General features: G+C 37.2%; 1 protein-coding gene across 4 annotated transcripts in view; it reads left to right on the top strand.

The window, feature by feature from the left end:
* The window catches only part of NCOA2 (nuclear receptor coactivator 2), a 190624-nt gene that overhangs the window by 130803 nt on the left and 44001 nt on the right, over positions 1-15820 (top strand). For all 4 annotated transcript variants that reach the window (XM_038127371.1, XM_038127372.1, XM_038127373.1 and 1 more), the window contains 5 exons: positions 7145-7248; positions 11332-11509; positions 12917-13102; positions 13954-14055; positions 14152-14292. In XM_038127371.1, the coding sequence (XP_037983299.1) occupies positions 7145-7248; positions 11332-11509; positions 12917-13102; positions 13954-14055; positions 14152-14292 (711 nt within the window). The remainder of the gene's footprint in view (positions 1-7144; positions 7249-11331; positions 11510-12916; positions 13103-13953; positions 14056-14151; positions 14293-15820) is intronic.

Raw genomic sequence — 15820 nt, 5'->3', positions numbered from 1 at the left:
TCTAGAGATAATAAGCTTCTGTCTCTCCAGCAGTTAAATATTATCCTTGGTAAGTTGAATTTCATTATTTTTGTCCTTGTTCCAGTTTAACTGAGCTGGGGGCAGTTATTTCTCAGGCAGTACTTCTTACAGAAGGTGTATTGGGTGACAAAAATGCTGACTTGTACAAGAAAAGAATGATGGCAAAATGTCAAAATTATTAAGAGACAAAACTAGTATTAATTTTAGGTGTTGTTACTTCCATTTGTTGCTATTCCTAAATCCATCATGGGTTTTCAGTGCTTGCTTTCTTTTCAATGTCCATGAAAATTTTATATGCTGGCTACTGTTACTGAATTTTCTAAGAGCGGAACTTCACTCAAAGCTCGTAAAGCTGCACGAATGTTTACCTATATTTGATGGTTTTGTGAGAATATGAAGCTTTCCATAGAGTTAGTGCCTTAGTGGTGCTTCTTTACCATGGGAAGGTGGGGCAGGTATGTGTGGGACAGGAGAGCAGCTGCACCGCTTAGAGCAGCTTGCGCTGGAAAAAGAAACCGCGGCGTTGTAAGTGCTGCTACTCCTGAGCGAGTAATTTCACTTACAGCTTTCCAAGGGCTTTTAGCTCAAGCCCTAGGGTCATTTACCATTTAAGTGTGTTTCCACCAGCAGTAGTAAATATGAAGCTAAACCATGTGGATGTGATGAGCAGAACAGAACACGGACAGATGAGTTGGGCAGGCGAGCGTGCAGTGGGAGTGCAGCCCTTTCCAACCAGAGGGGAGCCGGGCTGACAAGAGGGCTGTGTCAGGGAGGTGGGCAAAGCTGTGCTCGCAGTGAATAAACGTGCTGAGAAAAAGTGCAGCTGTGCTTTTTTAATATGCACTGCAGGAGATTTCAGCAGCCTGATGATATATCATGCATTAATGTTGAAAAGATAAACACATTTGGAGAGCACAGGAAGGCCTTGTGTTTTTATGTTAGCAGAATGCTTCCTAATGAATAAGAACGTGCTGCTGGCTTCACAGAGCCATATGGCAGCTTTTCTAATTTTAGTTCGGTGCAGATGCATAATTCTCCCTTGTTTTACCTCCTGAAACCTTCCTGAGATGTTGCATAGTTTTTCCTGTAATACTTGATCTATAGTTTCTGGGGGAAAAATATGTATTCAAGAGTCTAAGAGCTTCTTTGCTCTGGACAGATGTGTGCTCTGTGATGAAAGAGCAACCTCACTATATAATCACTTCCCTAAAATAGTAGCTAACTTTATTCACAAGGATGGGATAAGCTGGTGTTAAAATTGATTGCTGAAATAGTTGCTGTTTCTTAGGCACTGGTGTTTTGAAAAATTGCTTGCTTTCAGGGAATAAAAACAACTTGTGTTGAGGCAATGAGAACTGGGTAAGGACGTGCACGGGGGTATCAAGTTTCAAGTGAGCCATGGATCGTTGTGCTTTGAATTACACAGCTACAAGGCAGGGCTGCTTTCCCTGTGGTTAACCAAGCATCAAAATAACTCGCACGTTCTTCACTGCTTTACTTCATCATGTGTAGTGATCCAAAACTCCTCACATTACCAAATACTATCTTTTGGGTTTTTTTCTCTTCTGTGTTTTATTCAAGTTGGTACATTTGAAGGCACTTTCTGTACTTTCAGCCCTATTCATGTTAAAAACCTCCTGTCCATTACCAGAGTCAATACAATTACTTAGCAATAGTCATACACAGATGTTATTGCATCTAATATTTGAAATGTTGTTTAATCTAATACTCAAAACTGTAAGGTCAGTTAAAATATAGCCTTTGCTAATTATACTTTCTATTATATGTTAGCACTAGTTTTTAGTACTGTATCTACCCTTACCTTTGGACAGTTAGATCCTTCTGCGTTTTTCTTGATTATTTGGATGTTATTTTTGCACAGCAATTCAGAAGGATCATGCAGGACAAACTTAGATATATTAATTAGGCAAGACAAGAGTAGTTAGCTAATACGTATCAAAAATGGAAAAGATAAATTGTTTTCAAGATAGTTCCAGTGTAAAATTAAATTGCATGTTTCAACTTTGTATAGCATTTACATTCACTGTCAAGTGATGTTACTGTTACAAGGATCTTGATTTGTATGATTTTTTTTAAGAGTGCAGAGTTGAGCTTTCTAGTGTCATTTATTACAAATCTTTTTGTTTATGTTTTGTTACCTATTATACAAAACAGATATGTGATTTAAGATAAGTGTGGCATTTCAATAGCAATTCCAGAAAATTACAAAGAGCAGGAATTATATGTAGGGCATCTGGGAAACCTGTTTTAAACAGTATTGGATAATAAACTTAAATTTACCTGTTACAGGGTTTTGGGTTTTTTTGTTTGACCTTTTTCTTTGGAGGGTTTTTTTAGAGCATGGGTTCTTGTCTGCCCAGCATTTCACCAGCATCTCTTTTTTTCCTGTTCTTGTTCTATGAAGAGCCTTAAATGTTGCTCCAGTGAAAAAGAAGCTAAATCTGTGTTGATGCAAATTTTCTCTTTCAAATTATGCTTCATCTTTTTGAAATTCCTGCAGAGGCTAAGTTTTGCTCTTTTAATTTAAAAATGCATCTTGATTTTGCAGAGAGCACGAAGGGGGAAATATTTCTGTAGCAAGTTTCCTTAAGGAAGTTGGAGCAGAGCTTGAATACAGACAAAGAGAGCTTTTTGAGTGGTTCAGCTGGTCCTGCCTGCCCACCTGTAGGAAAGTAGGGTTTGAAACATAACCAAGAGAAGGTGATGCCTGTCATTAACACTTCAGAGTCTGCTGTCAGAAATGCGGAGAGAACTGACATAGCTTGAGTTGGGAGGATGGAAAACCAAGAGGGCTGGCTAAGTTAAAATGTAGCAGGAGACTTCCAACTATTGCTTTTGGCTTCTATTTCTCTGACTTAGAATTTCTGTTAAACTAATGTGATTTCACAAAGGTTTGCTTTCAGAATCTGGAATGAGCTTTAAATAAAACTTGAGGCTTCCCACTCATAAATTCGTCGGAAAATATTTTTGAGGGCTTTTTTTTCCTTCTTTATTCTCTATGTTAAATGTAGAAAAGTAAATACAGTTTATGATCACTAGGAAGATGCCCAATTGAAAATATTAATATGTATTTTAGTATAATACTGCTTATGCAATTGTAAACATACTCGCAGTTTAAAGTCTAAATTACACACACCACTAAAATACTACATAATTGGATGTATATATTCTTTGTAGTATCTCTCTCAGGGGTACTTGTATTTTATTTAAATTTTTTTCTCTCCAGGCTAAACTCTTAATTGAGCGGAGCTAATAATTATTTAATGTGCATCAAGTTTATACTACTGTAATTCAGATAAAATATGCTTGATCCCTGGTAGCTATATTCATAAGGATGGGACCAGTTTCTAATTCAATGCTCCCTCTTCAGTGCAGAATTCCCTGTATGGAGATGAAGCCATGGGAAGTCCCTTTCCATCCCGCTCACTTCCTCTGGTGGCAGAAGGCTGTATTTCCCTGTCCACACTCTTCCTCCGCTGCCCTTCGGCCACTGTGCCTGTAGGAAACCTGGTGACACTTGGCTGACATTTAACAGGGGCAGCACTGTTCTAGCAGGAGGCATCACTGGAAGCTGTGAGGTCAGGGAAGCAGCTCCCACGCTCCATGTGGCTGCAGTGGCAAAATCTAATGGCTGTGGTTAGTGAGAGGGTAACACCAATGATTCTGGTGGGGCTGCTAGAACAGGGTTCTGAGAAGCTTTGAGAGGTTGGGCCTTTACAGCTATTTTCCTAAGCCTTGACATTCAAAGATCATTAATCTAATGTAGCAATTATAAACTCTCTGTGCTTTTGATTTCTGTGTTGGGCTCCCATGAACTCAAAAAGATAGAAGTAAAAAAGAGAAAGTAAACTTTACATTTTTACACCATTACTTAACACCAGAAGCTGGAACTGTTTAGAAAAACAAAGAATACTGACTTGTGATAATGCATTATTTTGTAGGCATTAGAAATTCATGTATCAATTATTGTTTTTTTCCAGCCTTTCTGTACCAAATTTTTGTTGTCAATTAGCCCCCTGTGCTGTATTGCTGAGGGAGAGATTTGCATTTCAAGACATTCCCCATGACTGACTGTCAGGACGACACTGCTGACAGGATTTGCACTTACTCGTCTTGTATGTGCTGATAAAGTCTACACGAGGGGCTTTGTAATTCAGTCAAAAATGGATAATTTATTGCATAGTTGAACATTATTAGTAGCTGCAGTTCATAATAGTGACGTGAATTACAGCTGGTCCTACTCAGAGGCTGTCTGAGGCCTGGGTTTCCTATACAATGCCACTTAAATTCAAGTGTGGCTTGTGGCCTGGATGTGTAGCCTCTTCTAAGCTCTCCAGCTACTTGAATTCTTACCCAATTAAGTTACAGATCCAATTAAGAAGTCCATAATTTTGGAGCACTTGCGATTTATAGTGCTTTTCAGAGTGCCTAGCCAAAGTTCATGAGTAGTGAACATTGAGTAGTAGTAGTAGTAGTTCATGAGTAGTACATTGTCACCATCTCTGGGAAAAGCGGGTAGGTAACATTCGAATATAAATAGAATTTTCATATTTTCTTCATTCATTACACTTTTTCCTTGAGAAAGCACTGAGTTTATTGATTTCACAAAGATGTTGGGCTCTCTGAGGGAAAGAGTGTAAAAGGGAAAAGAAAATGAAGAAGTCAGATGGTTGTGAGGGACAGCTAGTGAGGAAGCAGAAGCAGTCAGGGGTCAATCAATCAAAATGGAGAAAAGAGGGAAGTGCAGAGGAAAGCAGCAGCTCTCAGGAACTGGATGTGAGGTTTGAGAGATCCTTGGTCTGACCTGGTATTGCAACTTCTGTATAGATTACTATTATAATAATTTAAAATGTCCTCTTTTTCCTTTGTATAAAACCTCATCAGTGTGCATGAAAGAAAACCACTGTTTTTATCAATGTATAAACTCCATGGTTGTAAGAGTGAAAAAAATCAGCAGCAAATATTTTGTATTATGTGAAAAATAATCAGTAAAAGTAGTCTGTAAACTGGTGACACAAGGAAACTGTAATTAATGTGCTTTCACACCATTGTTGGATCACATCTGCAGCCCCTCCATTTCTGGCTCATAGAGAATAATCTCATGTTCTCCCACAATCGAGGTGCTATCAATGGCTGAAGCAGTGGTCGAATGAGAGCAAGAAGCTGTCCGTTCTAATATTTTGCAGTGTGAAAATAAGAGATCACTTTATGCTAGCAGGAACAGATGGGAAACAGATATCATCACTGGCTTTATTAAAAGCTCAACTCTATTTTTAGAGTTCTTTTAGAATTTTTAGAACATGTTTTCAGTTTCGTATCATCATATGGTGCCAACTCTGCTGTGTTGTAGCATGGGAAGGACTGTTCAATTGTTTTTCTGTTACACCTGATTTCTGCTTTTTGCCAAAACAAGAAAGGTGAGGGAAAAAAATAAAATACCACCTCTAGTCTAAACCAGAGATACTAATTTTATGTCTTCGTGAGTTCAAGTGGCAGAGGAAATGTTAATAGTTCTTTCTAGTGAATTTATTTCTATCAGATTATGCTAATCAGAGTGATTTAAAATTAGTCCGTTAGCTGCAACTCCATCTTCAGAGCAATTTGCTAAATCATTATTCACAATGGTGTTATATAGTGTATAACACCTAAGAAGACAGCTGAAATTTTTGTGAGTCTTTTCATGAAAGCAAGAAACCATAGAAATCTAGGATGAGACAGCCCAAGTGACCAAAGCCTTATTGCCAGCAGGTGATCACTGACAGGAGAACACCCAGGGCTTCACAAAAGCAGCTCCTTTACTCTGTGTCTGAGCAGCACATATTCATACTGACCTTAAAACCTATGCCAGGGAAATTCAGAAGAACTTCACCTGCATTATTGCAGATCTACAGATAGTGGAAAATACTGTACACTTGGATACATTTTAATTTGCATGACTGATACTTTAATTTTCACTCTCTGTGATTTTTCAAAGGCGCTTTGTTCCATCTGCACATGGTACTTTCAGTAATTCCTTCAATGAATGTTCTTCTAGTCTATTGTTGAAGACATAAATTCTTGTTAAAATTTCAGTGTGCTTTAATATTTAGTGAAATAATCTATTGCATCATACTAAAAAATAAGAAATTTCTAATTATTTTTAATATTCTAGATTGCAGGATGGCCCTAGCTTTTACATACATGCTGCTTGAAAAATAGTAAAATAATTTTGAGTATAGAACTCAAATTTTGTTTTGAGTATAGAACTAACAACAAAAAGTAACTTGTTTCATTACTTTACAATGTACAATGTGCATTAGAATATGTATTTTACATAGTAGTTTTATTAGTTTTATTATTTCATCCTTAAACAAAAATATCATTCTTGAAATAGAAAAATTAATACAGTTCATTATTTGATAGGAATTATAAACCCACTAGGTTTGAAATTTCTGTGAATATCCCTTACATTTGGAGTTGGGTATAACCTGTGATGCTGTATACAACACATTTTAACGTATGGCGTTATGTTCCAGGAACCTGAAATCATTATTTTCTTGCCTGCAATTTTCAAATGCAGCACTTGAAATTGTATGCAGTTCTAATAATATATTGGTAAATAAGGCGGTATGAAAATTACGTGATAGTAAGAACGTGGGTGGAGCCATGGGAGCAGAACTGAGGCTGCTGTTTCTCAGTACTGAAACCGTAGATTGTGGACTTATGTTTTTCCTTCTAAATATAGCGGTCATGGAAAAGCTTGGCAGCTGTAAGCTTTGCGTGCTCTTTTAGATCAGTCTTCAGCTACACCTTGATCCTAGTTTTTGCCCACTGCACCTTCATAAAGAGCCCTTGTCTTTGCCCAGTGTTAGGCTCTGTAGTTTGGTGAAATGTCTAGCAGAGAAACATGAGAAATTATTTCATTTGTGTCATAAGACCTGAAAACTGAGAAGCAAATAGGCTAGCTGTGCTTCCGTTGAATCATTATGGGAGACTGTCTAATCTCATTTTCAGAACTGTTGCACTGTAAGCATTTCACAGCTCTTCTCAATACTCTGTGGGCTCTGGGTGTATCAGTGAGATCAGTCTTCTGTCGCTTAACACATGGTATTCTCTCTTGCAGAAAAAGCAGCAGCAGCTAATGAAGATGAAGTGCAAAAAGCAGATGTATCATCTACAGGTCAGAGTGTCATCGACAAGGATGCACTTGGACCGATGATGCTTGAGGTAAAGAGCACAAAATCCCTGTATTTAGGGCAGTTCTGCTCCTCCTAGGATGAATGAAATAAAAAGGTGTAGTCAGAGGTCACTGTAAAGGAATGGTCAGGAGAGACAAGCCATCCTAGCTACTTGGGATTATGTCATTAAGGAGTATGCAGCATATTTATTTCTCTTGCATTCAGTGATGAAACTCTCTTTACCTTGAAAAGAGAGTTCTGCTTCTTTGTACAGACAGCTTGAGGGGCTTCAGCTGACAGCAAGTCTTGGGTGTCTGCTTGTGCATGTTTTATTTTTTCTGAACCACAACAGCTGTGGAAGACCTGTTGCACTTAAACATTGACCTATGTATACTGTAATATACTAGTGAATAATATTCCTCTAAAATTGCATGTCATTGCTATACTGCTTTAATATTTTATCATTTCAGCACTTGAAGCAGGACTCTTCCCTCTAGAATATGAAAGTAATCTAGGAGAGATTTTCAGGATGTGTATTTCAGTTTGTTCAGTTAAGATTTCTGTCTGATTTTAGCTGTTATTTTGATACCCCAAAAGGCTGTATGATTCAAGCCTAGCTTCCAAATGTGTTTTAGCAGTAATGTTGGGTAGGTATGTTATCAGGTATCCTTATGTCATGTGCACTACTGCTTTATGTGCTTAAACTCACTTGCAAACTGTTTATTCCCATCCCATTCTGACTGTGGACTTTATCTGTAAGGAAGAATAAATGTAACTTTAGGTAACATAAAACACAAACTCTGAATCAAGCTAAGGGAACCAGCTTTGGCAGAAGCATAATTATTCTGTCATTTCTGGATGCTTGTATAACAGTTTTAAGTATCTGTTTTATTTTTCATCATTGGTCAAATGAAGACATAGTTTTCTATACTGGGCATGAAATAAAGGCTCCAAATTCACACTGCAAAACATAAGATTAGACAGGTTGGAGGCATTGTTCTCTGAAAAGTGGAGGTAACAAATTAATTTATTTTATTTAATATTTATTATACATACTCCCTGAATTGGATGTTGTTGTTTTTGCTATCAAACAAGATATGCATTCATCTCTTACACTGCTATGTTAAAATTTATCTTTAATTTTCTATTACTTTAATTGTAAGGACCTGTTTTAATCACAAGGAAAATAGGAATAAGATTATATTTTTCATGGCTTATCTTGTGTGATTGGCTATTGCAGCAAACATGACATGTAAAATCACCCATTTATTCTGTTGTTACATTTAATTTAGTTTTCCTTTGCATATGAACAATGAAACATTGTGGAAATTAATGAACCACGGTCCTTTTGCACCAGGAAACTTAAAAAGGACTGAAAGTTGTTCTATATTTGCTGTGGAAGGACTACAGATACTTTCTTTGTGTCTTTATCACCTTAAGGAAATGCAATTCAGTTATTTAATCTTTACAGAACCCTTTTATACAACCTCTTAAAAAAACCCCTACCTTTTCTCGTTGCCAAATAATAATAAAAATTGCAATGCTGATGAACAGTTTATTAGTTGATTTGGTTTAGAAATGTTATTGTATGTTTTTATTAGAGAATAAAACTGAAGAATACTCAAAATAATGAGTGTTTCCAGCTGAAGAAAGTGAGTAAAATTCATCATGCAGCTGCCTCTGAGGAATATTTTAACATATTTCTTGCTTAAAGCATAAAGTAGATAGGAAGAAAGTGTGGAAAAATAGTCGAGAGAGATGACAACGTCTCAACACAAATATATTTTCTGTTCCAATATATAATCTGAAATATCTGTTTTCTTGATTTCTATTCAATCATACTGTCCATTATTTGTTCACTCATTTTCCCAATAGCGCTGAAGAAAAGTTTTTGATTGTGGTGGCTCATATCTGGGAACAGAAATAAGAAATCACTGCAAAAGTGGAGGCTTCTAAAATATTCAGGTGTCTTGGTGCACTAACTTCCTCAAAAGCCTGCTGCTACTTACCTTGATTATTTTCTTAAGAGAATGGAAAAAAATGAGAGACTGAAATATAAGGCCCTTTGTTACTCTAAGCCCAGATGGCCACATCTGTGATCAACTCAAGAAACAGCTGTGAGGGAGCAGCACAGAGAGCACTTCTTTGCCAAACAAGTTGCCACTCTAGGAAACAGTAGGGAAAACTGAAGATTATTGTGGGATGCCAGTAACTCTCAAAATCTCTTGCTTGCCATCTCCACCTTTGAAAATTTTCTTCTTAGGACTCGAGTAAACATCTGTGATAGCTTTGGTTTTGCAGCCCCTGTGAATTAATGTGTGGACAGCTGCCAAGCAGGATGGTTCAGCCAAACCCACACTCTTCTGCCAGCTCTAAATACCGTGGCTTCTATGGTTGGCCAGCTGGGGACTGATGTGGCTAGCATCTTTTTTTTTCTTTAATTAGTTTTCAGCCAACTCAGCTCTCTGGTCCAGCTCTTCATAGCCTCACGCAGTACAGGTTGCTGTTGTGATGTAGGAAGTACTAAATCAAACAGGCCATGCTTACACTGGCTTTAAATGGTGGTGAAATGCAGCCTAAGACACTAATCCATAACAGAGATGCTCATTATTATTCTAGAAATTATTATGCTGAAAATTATACTAGAGCCCCAGTCTATTCACTATTTTTAAATCTTTATTAGTTAAAATAAATACTACTCAGCAGGAAAATATAATAAATGTTAAGAAAGTACATATAAAGGATGGAGCTCACAAAGAAAGTGAATCAACAGGAGGAACCAAAAATTATCAGAAACAAAAAGAAGGCAATAATAAAAAACAATGCCAGAGATTAGAATTTGTGCCAACAGGAGGAAAAAAAAGACTTGGTTTATCTTAATTTAGAGACAGTCATGGAAAGTATACACTTATATATTTCTTTGTGGGTTTTATTACATTTTAATTTTAAAATAGAACAAAGAAAGTGTTTGTCAGCCATTGACTCAGCTGCTCCGCTTGCATGGTGCTTTCACTGACCCTCCCCTGGAGCTTGTGTCCTTATCTAACTTACCTAACTTAGTTTGGGAAGAACCTCTGGAGCTTGTGTATTCCTACCTCCCACTGCATTCTGGTCTGAGTAGAGCAGGTGGCCCAGATCCAAGTCCAGCCAAGGTTTGAATATCTCTGGAAGGTGGTTTTGAAGTCTCTTCCTATATCTGACCACCTTCTTGGTGGAATTTTTTTTTTTCTTGTGTCTCCGTGACATTTCCTGACTTGCAACCTGGGTCTGTTGCATCTCATCTTCCCTTGTGAACCTCTAACCTAGAGTTTGGTTCGGTCTTCTCTTTAGCCTCCTGCTAGGTGGCTGAAGGCAGAAATAAAATCCATCCTTAATCTTCTCTTTTATTGTCTGGATTTGCTAACTGCTCAGTACTGTGCAATATTTTAAACATCTCTGTAACCAGTGGACAGAACTGCCTGTTGAGACCAACACATGAGTTGTACAGTATACAGGTTGGGTCAAATCAAAAATGCCTTGTGCTTGCTGTGGCAGCTCTTCCTTGTTCAGACTGTTTTGCAGTGAGCTGTGTTCAGATTTAGTATGGATCCACTTGGTTTTGACTCACAATGAATTGTGGGTGGCCTGTTTTTCTAATTTATTTCTGTCCCTGGAGATACAATAACTAACAACTCTTCTAGTGATTTCCTGCCAATCCTTAGAGAGGTGAATAAATCAGGCAAAGCTGCAGAAGCCTGTGTAGATGGTTAATTGAATGCTTAGACAAAAAGCTTCGGTGCTTTTAAGTTTAACTGTATCCCCCCCTTTATCTGCTCATATGACATAAAATTAGAGGGATGATATATTTCTACCATCTGCAATCATGCTTGGAGATTGTGGGTTTTATTATTTTGCAAGGTGTGTAACTTTCTGTGCTTTTACACTGCTGTCATATAAGTAAGATTAGATGCTCAATCTGAAATGTGTCCTTTGCTCTTACAGACAATAATGTAAGAACTGGGATGGATGAGGAAAAATTCAGTTATGTCTTCTGAATGGAGTTTTTATTTTCTGTGTATTTTGTTAATCTGATTGTTTGCTATTGTGTTTCTCTCTCTCTCTCTCTCTCTGGTTTTCTCTTTTTCCCCTTTAGGCCCTAGATGGGTTCTTCTTTGTAGTGAACCCAGAGGGTAATGTTGTGTTTGTTTCTGAGAATGTGACACAGTACCTGAGGTACAACCAAGAAGAGCTGATGAACACAAGCATATACAGCATCCTGCATGTAGGGGACCACAATGAATTTGTCAAAATCCTGCTGCCAAAATCTTTAGGTATATAACTTTTCCTGATATTGTACCATTACTTATTTAACTTTGGTTTTGTAAGTCAGCATTTCAATAACTTAAGTTAATGTCCTAACGCTACTTACAGTTTCATCATATACATTATTTATTTTTAATGTAATATAGACTATGAATGATTAATATTATTCTCAAAAGCATCCTCCACTCTTTTCAAATTCTTCTTTGTTAAAATTGCTCTTAGTAATTCATGTTAGCTGATATTTTTTAATGAATCTCCAGAGTGAATCACTAAAAGACAGCATTAGCTGTGTGAACTCTCTGTTAGTTCTCTGTCTAGGCTGCTTGTTCCAAAAATGGCCCAGGAAAGGAGAAATATAAAAGAAAAATCAGACCTCCTTATGTTAGAATTTTTATTTCAATGTTGTTTTTCTCAGCAATACTTATTCTTAACTTTCAAAAACTGTTTTTGTTAGTTGCAGCCACTTTTGGATTCATATTAATACTAGTTTTAATGCCACTGAGTTTTGGAGGAGATGAAAAGAAAGTCAGTACTGGGTTCCTCATTTACTCACAGCAGTTTAAAAAGTATTGCTCAATTCACTTTAGCATTTTATTACTGTACTTTTATACTCTGAATAAGCAAAAATGTAAATGGCTAAAGTCAATATATTACTGCATTTATTGCATTTTATGACTGAAGAGGGCAAGCAAAGAGTATTTTAAATATGACCCTGCCATTTCCTAATGTGGTGTAACAGTGGTTCGCTCTGACTGATGTCCAGTACCTATATTTGTGCATCTCAGGATTTTGCTTCCTTTTTAACTTGTCTTAAGCACTGTGTTAGGCTTTAGTTTTATCCATAGCTCCACCCAGGTCATTTCAGCCCTTTAGTCTTACCCATTGTAGCTGTGACAGTGTGTTTCAATATATTCCCTATTGTATTGCTTCCTGTTTTTATAAGGGCATATTAGTTTCATTTCTTTCCCTTCTAATCTGGACAGAGATTTTTATACAATGCAGCCATGTCTTTTAGTAGCACCTTTTAAGTTTACTGGAAAGATCCTACGTACTGCCTTATTTTTTTTGGTCTCATAAATCAACTTGATCTGCCCAGTAGGCTTTTGCTGTGCTGTATAACTTTTACATGCACCAATATTTAGACTTTCATTCTTCCTTTCTACTATGTCATTTTGAGTCACTTGAAAAAACATAATAGCTGAACAAATTAACAGTGCTCTTAAAATCTGTTAATTTTATAAATGACCTAGTTATGTGCTGGTTTGGGTTTTAATATTAAAATTAAATTGTTGTTGTTGCTAAATGAGCTTGTTTCCCAACCAGTTTGTAAAACATCTTGATTAATTTCCTGTGGATAAGCAGCAGAAATGCCTGGGACCAGATTTGTCTCACTATCTGATTTTGCTTTTGCTCAGTGAATGGGGGATCTTGGTCTGGTGACACTCCTAGGCGTAATAGCCATACCTTCAATTGTCGGATGCTGGTAAAACCTCTGGCTGATTCTGAAGAAGGCCACGATAACCAGGAAGCACATCAGAAATATGAAACTATGCAGTGCTTTGCTGTTTCTCAACCAAATTCCTTCAAGGAGGACGGTGAAGGTAATTACCATTTTCAGTTTTTGTTAATGTACTTTCAGAGTAGTTGATAAAGTGACCCCTAAGTCCTGAAAACTGGAAAAATTCTTAGGTTTGTTTTTTTTTTTCATTTAACTGTAGAAATGTGCTTTTGTCTTGGCTATGAGCGTATACCCTTGCATGCACCTATTCATTAAACCAGCTGAGAGAGCTGAGAGAAATTCTGTTTACTTCAAATGGAGATACCCTAGTTTTATATTGCTGAAATTGTAAGAAAAATGTAGCTGACTAGGAAGAAGGTTTCAAAGGGCAATTTTTTGAATTCCTAGAATTTGCAGACAATCGTGGTTCACCATTTCCTTTACCATTTACTACTTCAGCAGGTAAATTTCCTCAGATTGTTTTGTAAGTATTCAGGTAGGTAAAAAGGGTTATTGTGAAGGTGAGTTCTCAGGAACACCAAGCATTTGAGGCAAGTTTAAGGAATTTGTCTTAGAAAGTACGAAGTGGTGAGTGTTGAAGAAATGTGCTCTTTGTGCCTGCAGTGTATTCTCTTTTATTACTTACTTCCTGAGTGGCTGAGCTACTACAGGTAGATTCATAAACATGTGCCAATACTTACGAATTGCGGTGGAGTCCTTGTTAATTTTTCTTCTGAAAGAAAACAAACCCACCTTTCCTGTTTTATTTAATGTTTTAGGAAGTAATGAAGATACAAACCCACTGAGTTTTGTCCATGCGTTTATTGGTACAAAATCTATATTTTGGTCCAAATAGATTTAAGGAACTTTTTTTAAGTATTTCAGAAGTCTTTGTGGAAGCAAAAGTCTTCCCTTTCCATAAAAATAAAAAATGAAGTAACATTTTTCTCTAAGATTTGCAGTCGTGCTTGATTTGTGTTGCAAGAAGAGCTCCGATGAAGGAAAGACCACTTCTTCCTTCGTCAGAGAGCTTTACTACACGCCAGGATCTTCAAGGTATTTTGAAATAAGTGTAGAAGTTTTTAATTTTATTTCCTTTTCCTCACTGGAGAAATTGCTATAACAAATACTTTCTAATGTATCTAATATCAGGCAAAATAACTTCATTGGACACAAGTACCATGCGAGCAGCTATGAAACCTGGCTGGGAGGATTTGGTGAGAAGATGCATTCAGAGGTTCCATTCACAGCACGAGGGAGAAATATCTTTTGCCAAGAGGCATCACCAGGAAGGTTAGGTTTCATACTTTTAGTGCTTTTTATATTTAACCTGTTTGTCATTTGTATCTCTTGGTTGAGCTCTCTTCGTTATGCTTTGAGGGAACAATCACCAGCTACTGACAGTCCCTTTCTTAAGCTGTTTTATTTAGCACACTGATGGCTCTCTAGGGAAGTCTTCAGCTTTCTCACTGGTTGTTTTAGCCTTCTTGTTACAACTGTGCCATCCTGGAGTGTGTTTTAAATCTTCAAAATTTCAAAATTATTTTGGAAGGAAAGACCCTTGCATGTTGTCCACCAAAATGTTCACCAACCGTTATTCTTCAAAACCTCAACTCACACATTGCAGTTCATTGCCTGTATTCCCTTTGTCTACAAAAATGGACTTTTACTGTCACATTTCCTGTGAGAAATATTGAGTGCAAATTCCCAAAGCTGCACCTCTCATACTATTTGGAAACCTACATTGTTGCACTTTGTCTAGCTGATAAGTGTTATAGGATATACCACAAGCACATCTACTCAGTCAAGATTATGGCAGGTAAGAAATAGGAAAGTATTGCACTTGGAATAGTCCCCATGAGGTTTCTGGGGTAGTGACTGGGTGGGGATTTTTCATAAAACCCTTATACTTCTAATTCTAGTAACACAGACCCAAATTAATAAAAGGAAATAACCCTATCTAGTCCATGGGAAAGTAATTTCAAAACCAATTGGGAATAGCTGGAACATTTCCAGTACAGAAGCATCATTCTTTGGGTTCATGTTTAAAGAACAGGGTTCACAGCTGGCTTGTAACAAATAGTTACCATGGTCATTAAGCAATAGGCATGTCATTTTGGATACTAAATTATAGCTGGAATATCAAATTATTCCACCAAACACACACCAAAAAAAAAAAAAACCACTTTAGTCATGAGGCATTAGTTTAGTGTTCCTTAATATGTTCTGCTTTCCTGAAATTTTCAGGTGGTGTTTTAGAAATGTGGGGTTGCAGAAATGCTGTGTTATTTTAGATAACGGTTTTTGGGGTATATACGGTAGAAGTGCTAAAAGTTCACAGCCTTGTGCTGAGATTTCAGGCAGAACTGAAGAAGGCAGTATGCAATTAAAATTACACCAGGGGGTTAGAGAGCAGTTGCAGGTAAGGACCCACTTGTGCCAGAGGTGATTTAGGGGTATGTGTTATGGCATCCCAGCACTTTATTTCAGTCTTCTTGAAGTTATTCCCGACCAAATTAGCAGCTACTACCCTGAGTCCTAAGGCTGAATGAGTCCTCTCTTAAGCTTTCTGTGAAATGGAGAAAATAAAAGTGTTTTGGAGTTTACACTGAATCCTTTTGCAGTTGTGGCTGAGGATCATCATGTAAATTGTAGAATTAATCTAAATGAGAGGGCTCTTTTCTTCTTGTCAAAGTGAAAAGAGTGAGTGGTAAGAAGAGGGAAAACCTCTGGAATTTCTTTCCTACAAATGATGCAGCACTGAAGAGGAATAATGGCTGAAATATTTCGCTCCCCTGCCCTGCACTGTGGAGAAGAAAAA

Source organism: Motacilla alba, chromosome 2 (genome assembly GCF_015832195.1).
Source record: "Motacilla alba alba isolate MOTALB_02 chromosome 2, Motacilla_alba_V1.0_pri, whole genome shotgun sequence".
Taxonomy (NCBI): domain Eukaryota; kingdom Metazoa; phylum Chordata; class Aves; order Passeriformes; family Motacillidae; genus Motacilla; species Motacilla alba.
The sequence above is the reverse complement of the archived record's forward strand: the minus strand, read 5'-3'. Positions and strand labels throughout refer to the sequence as shown.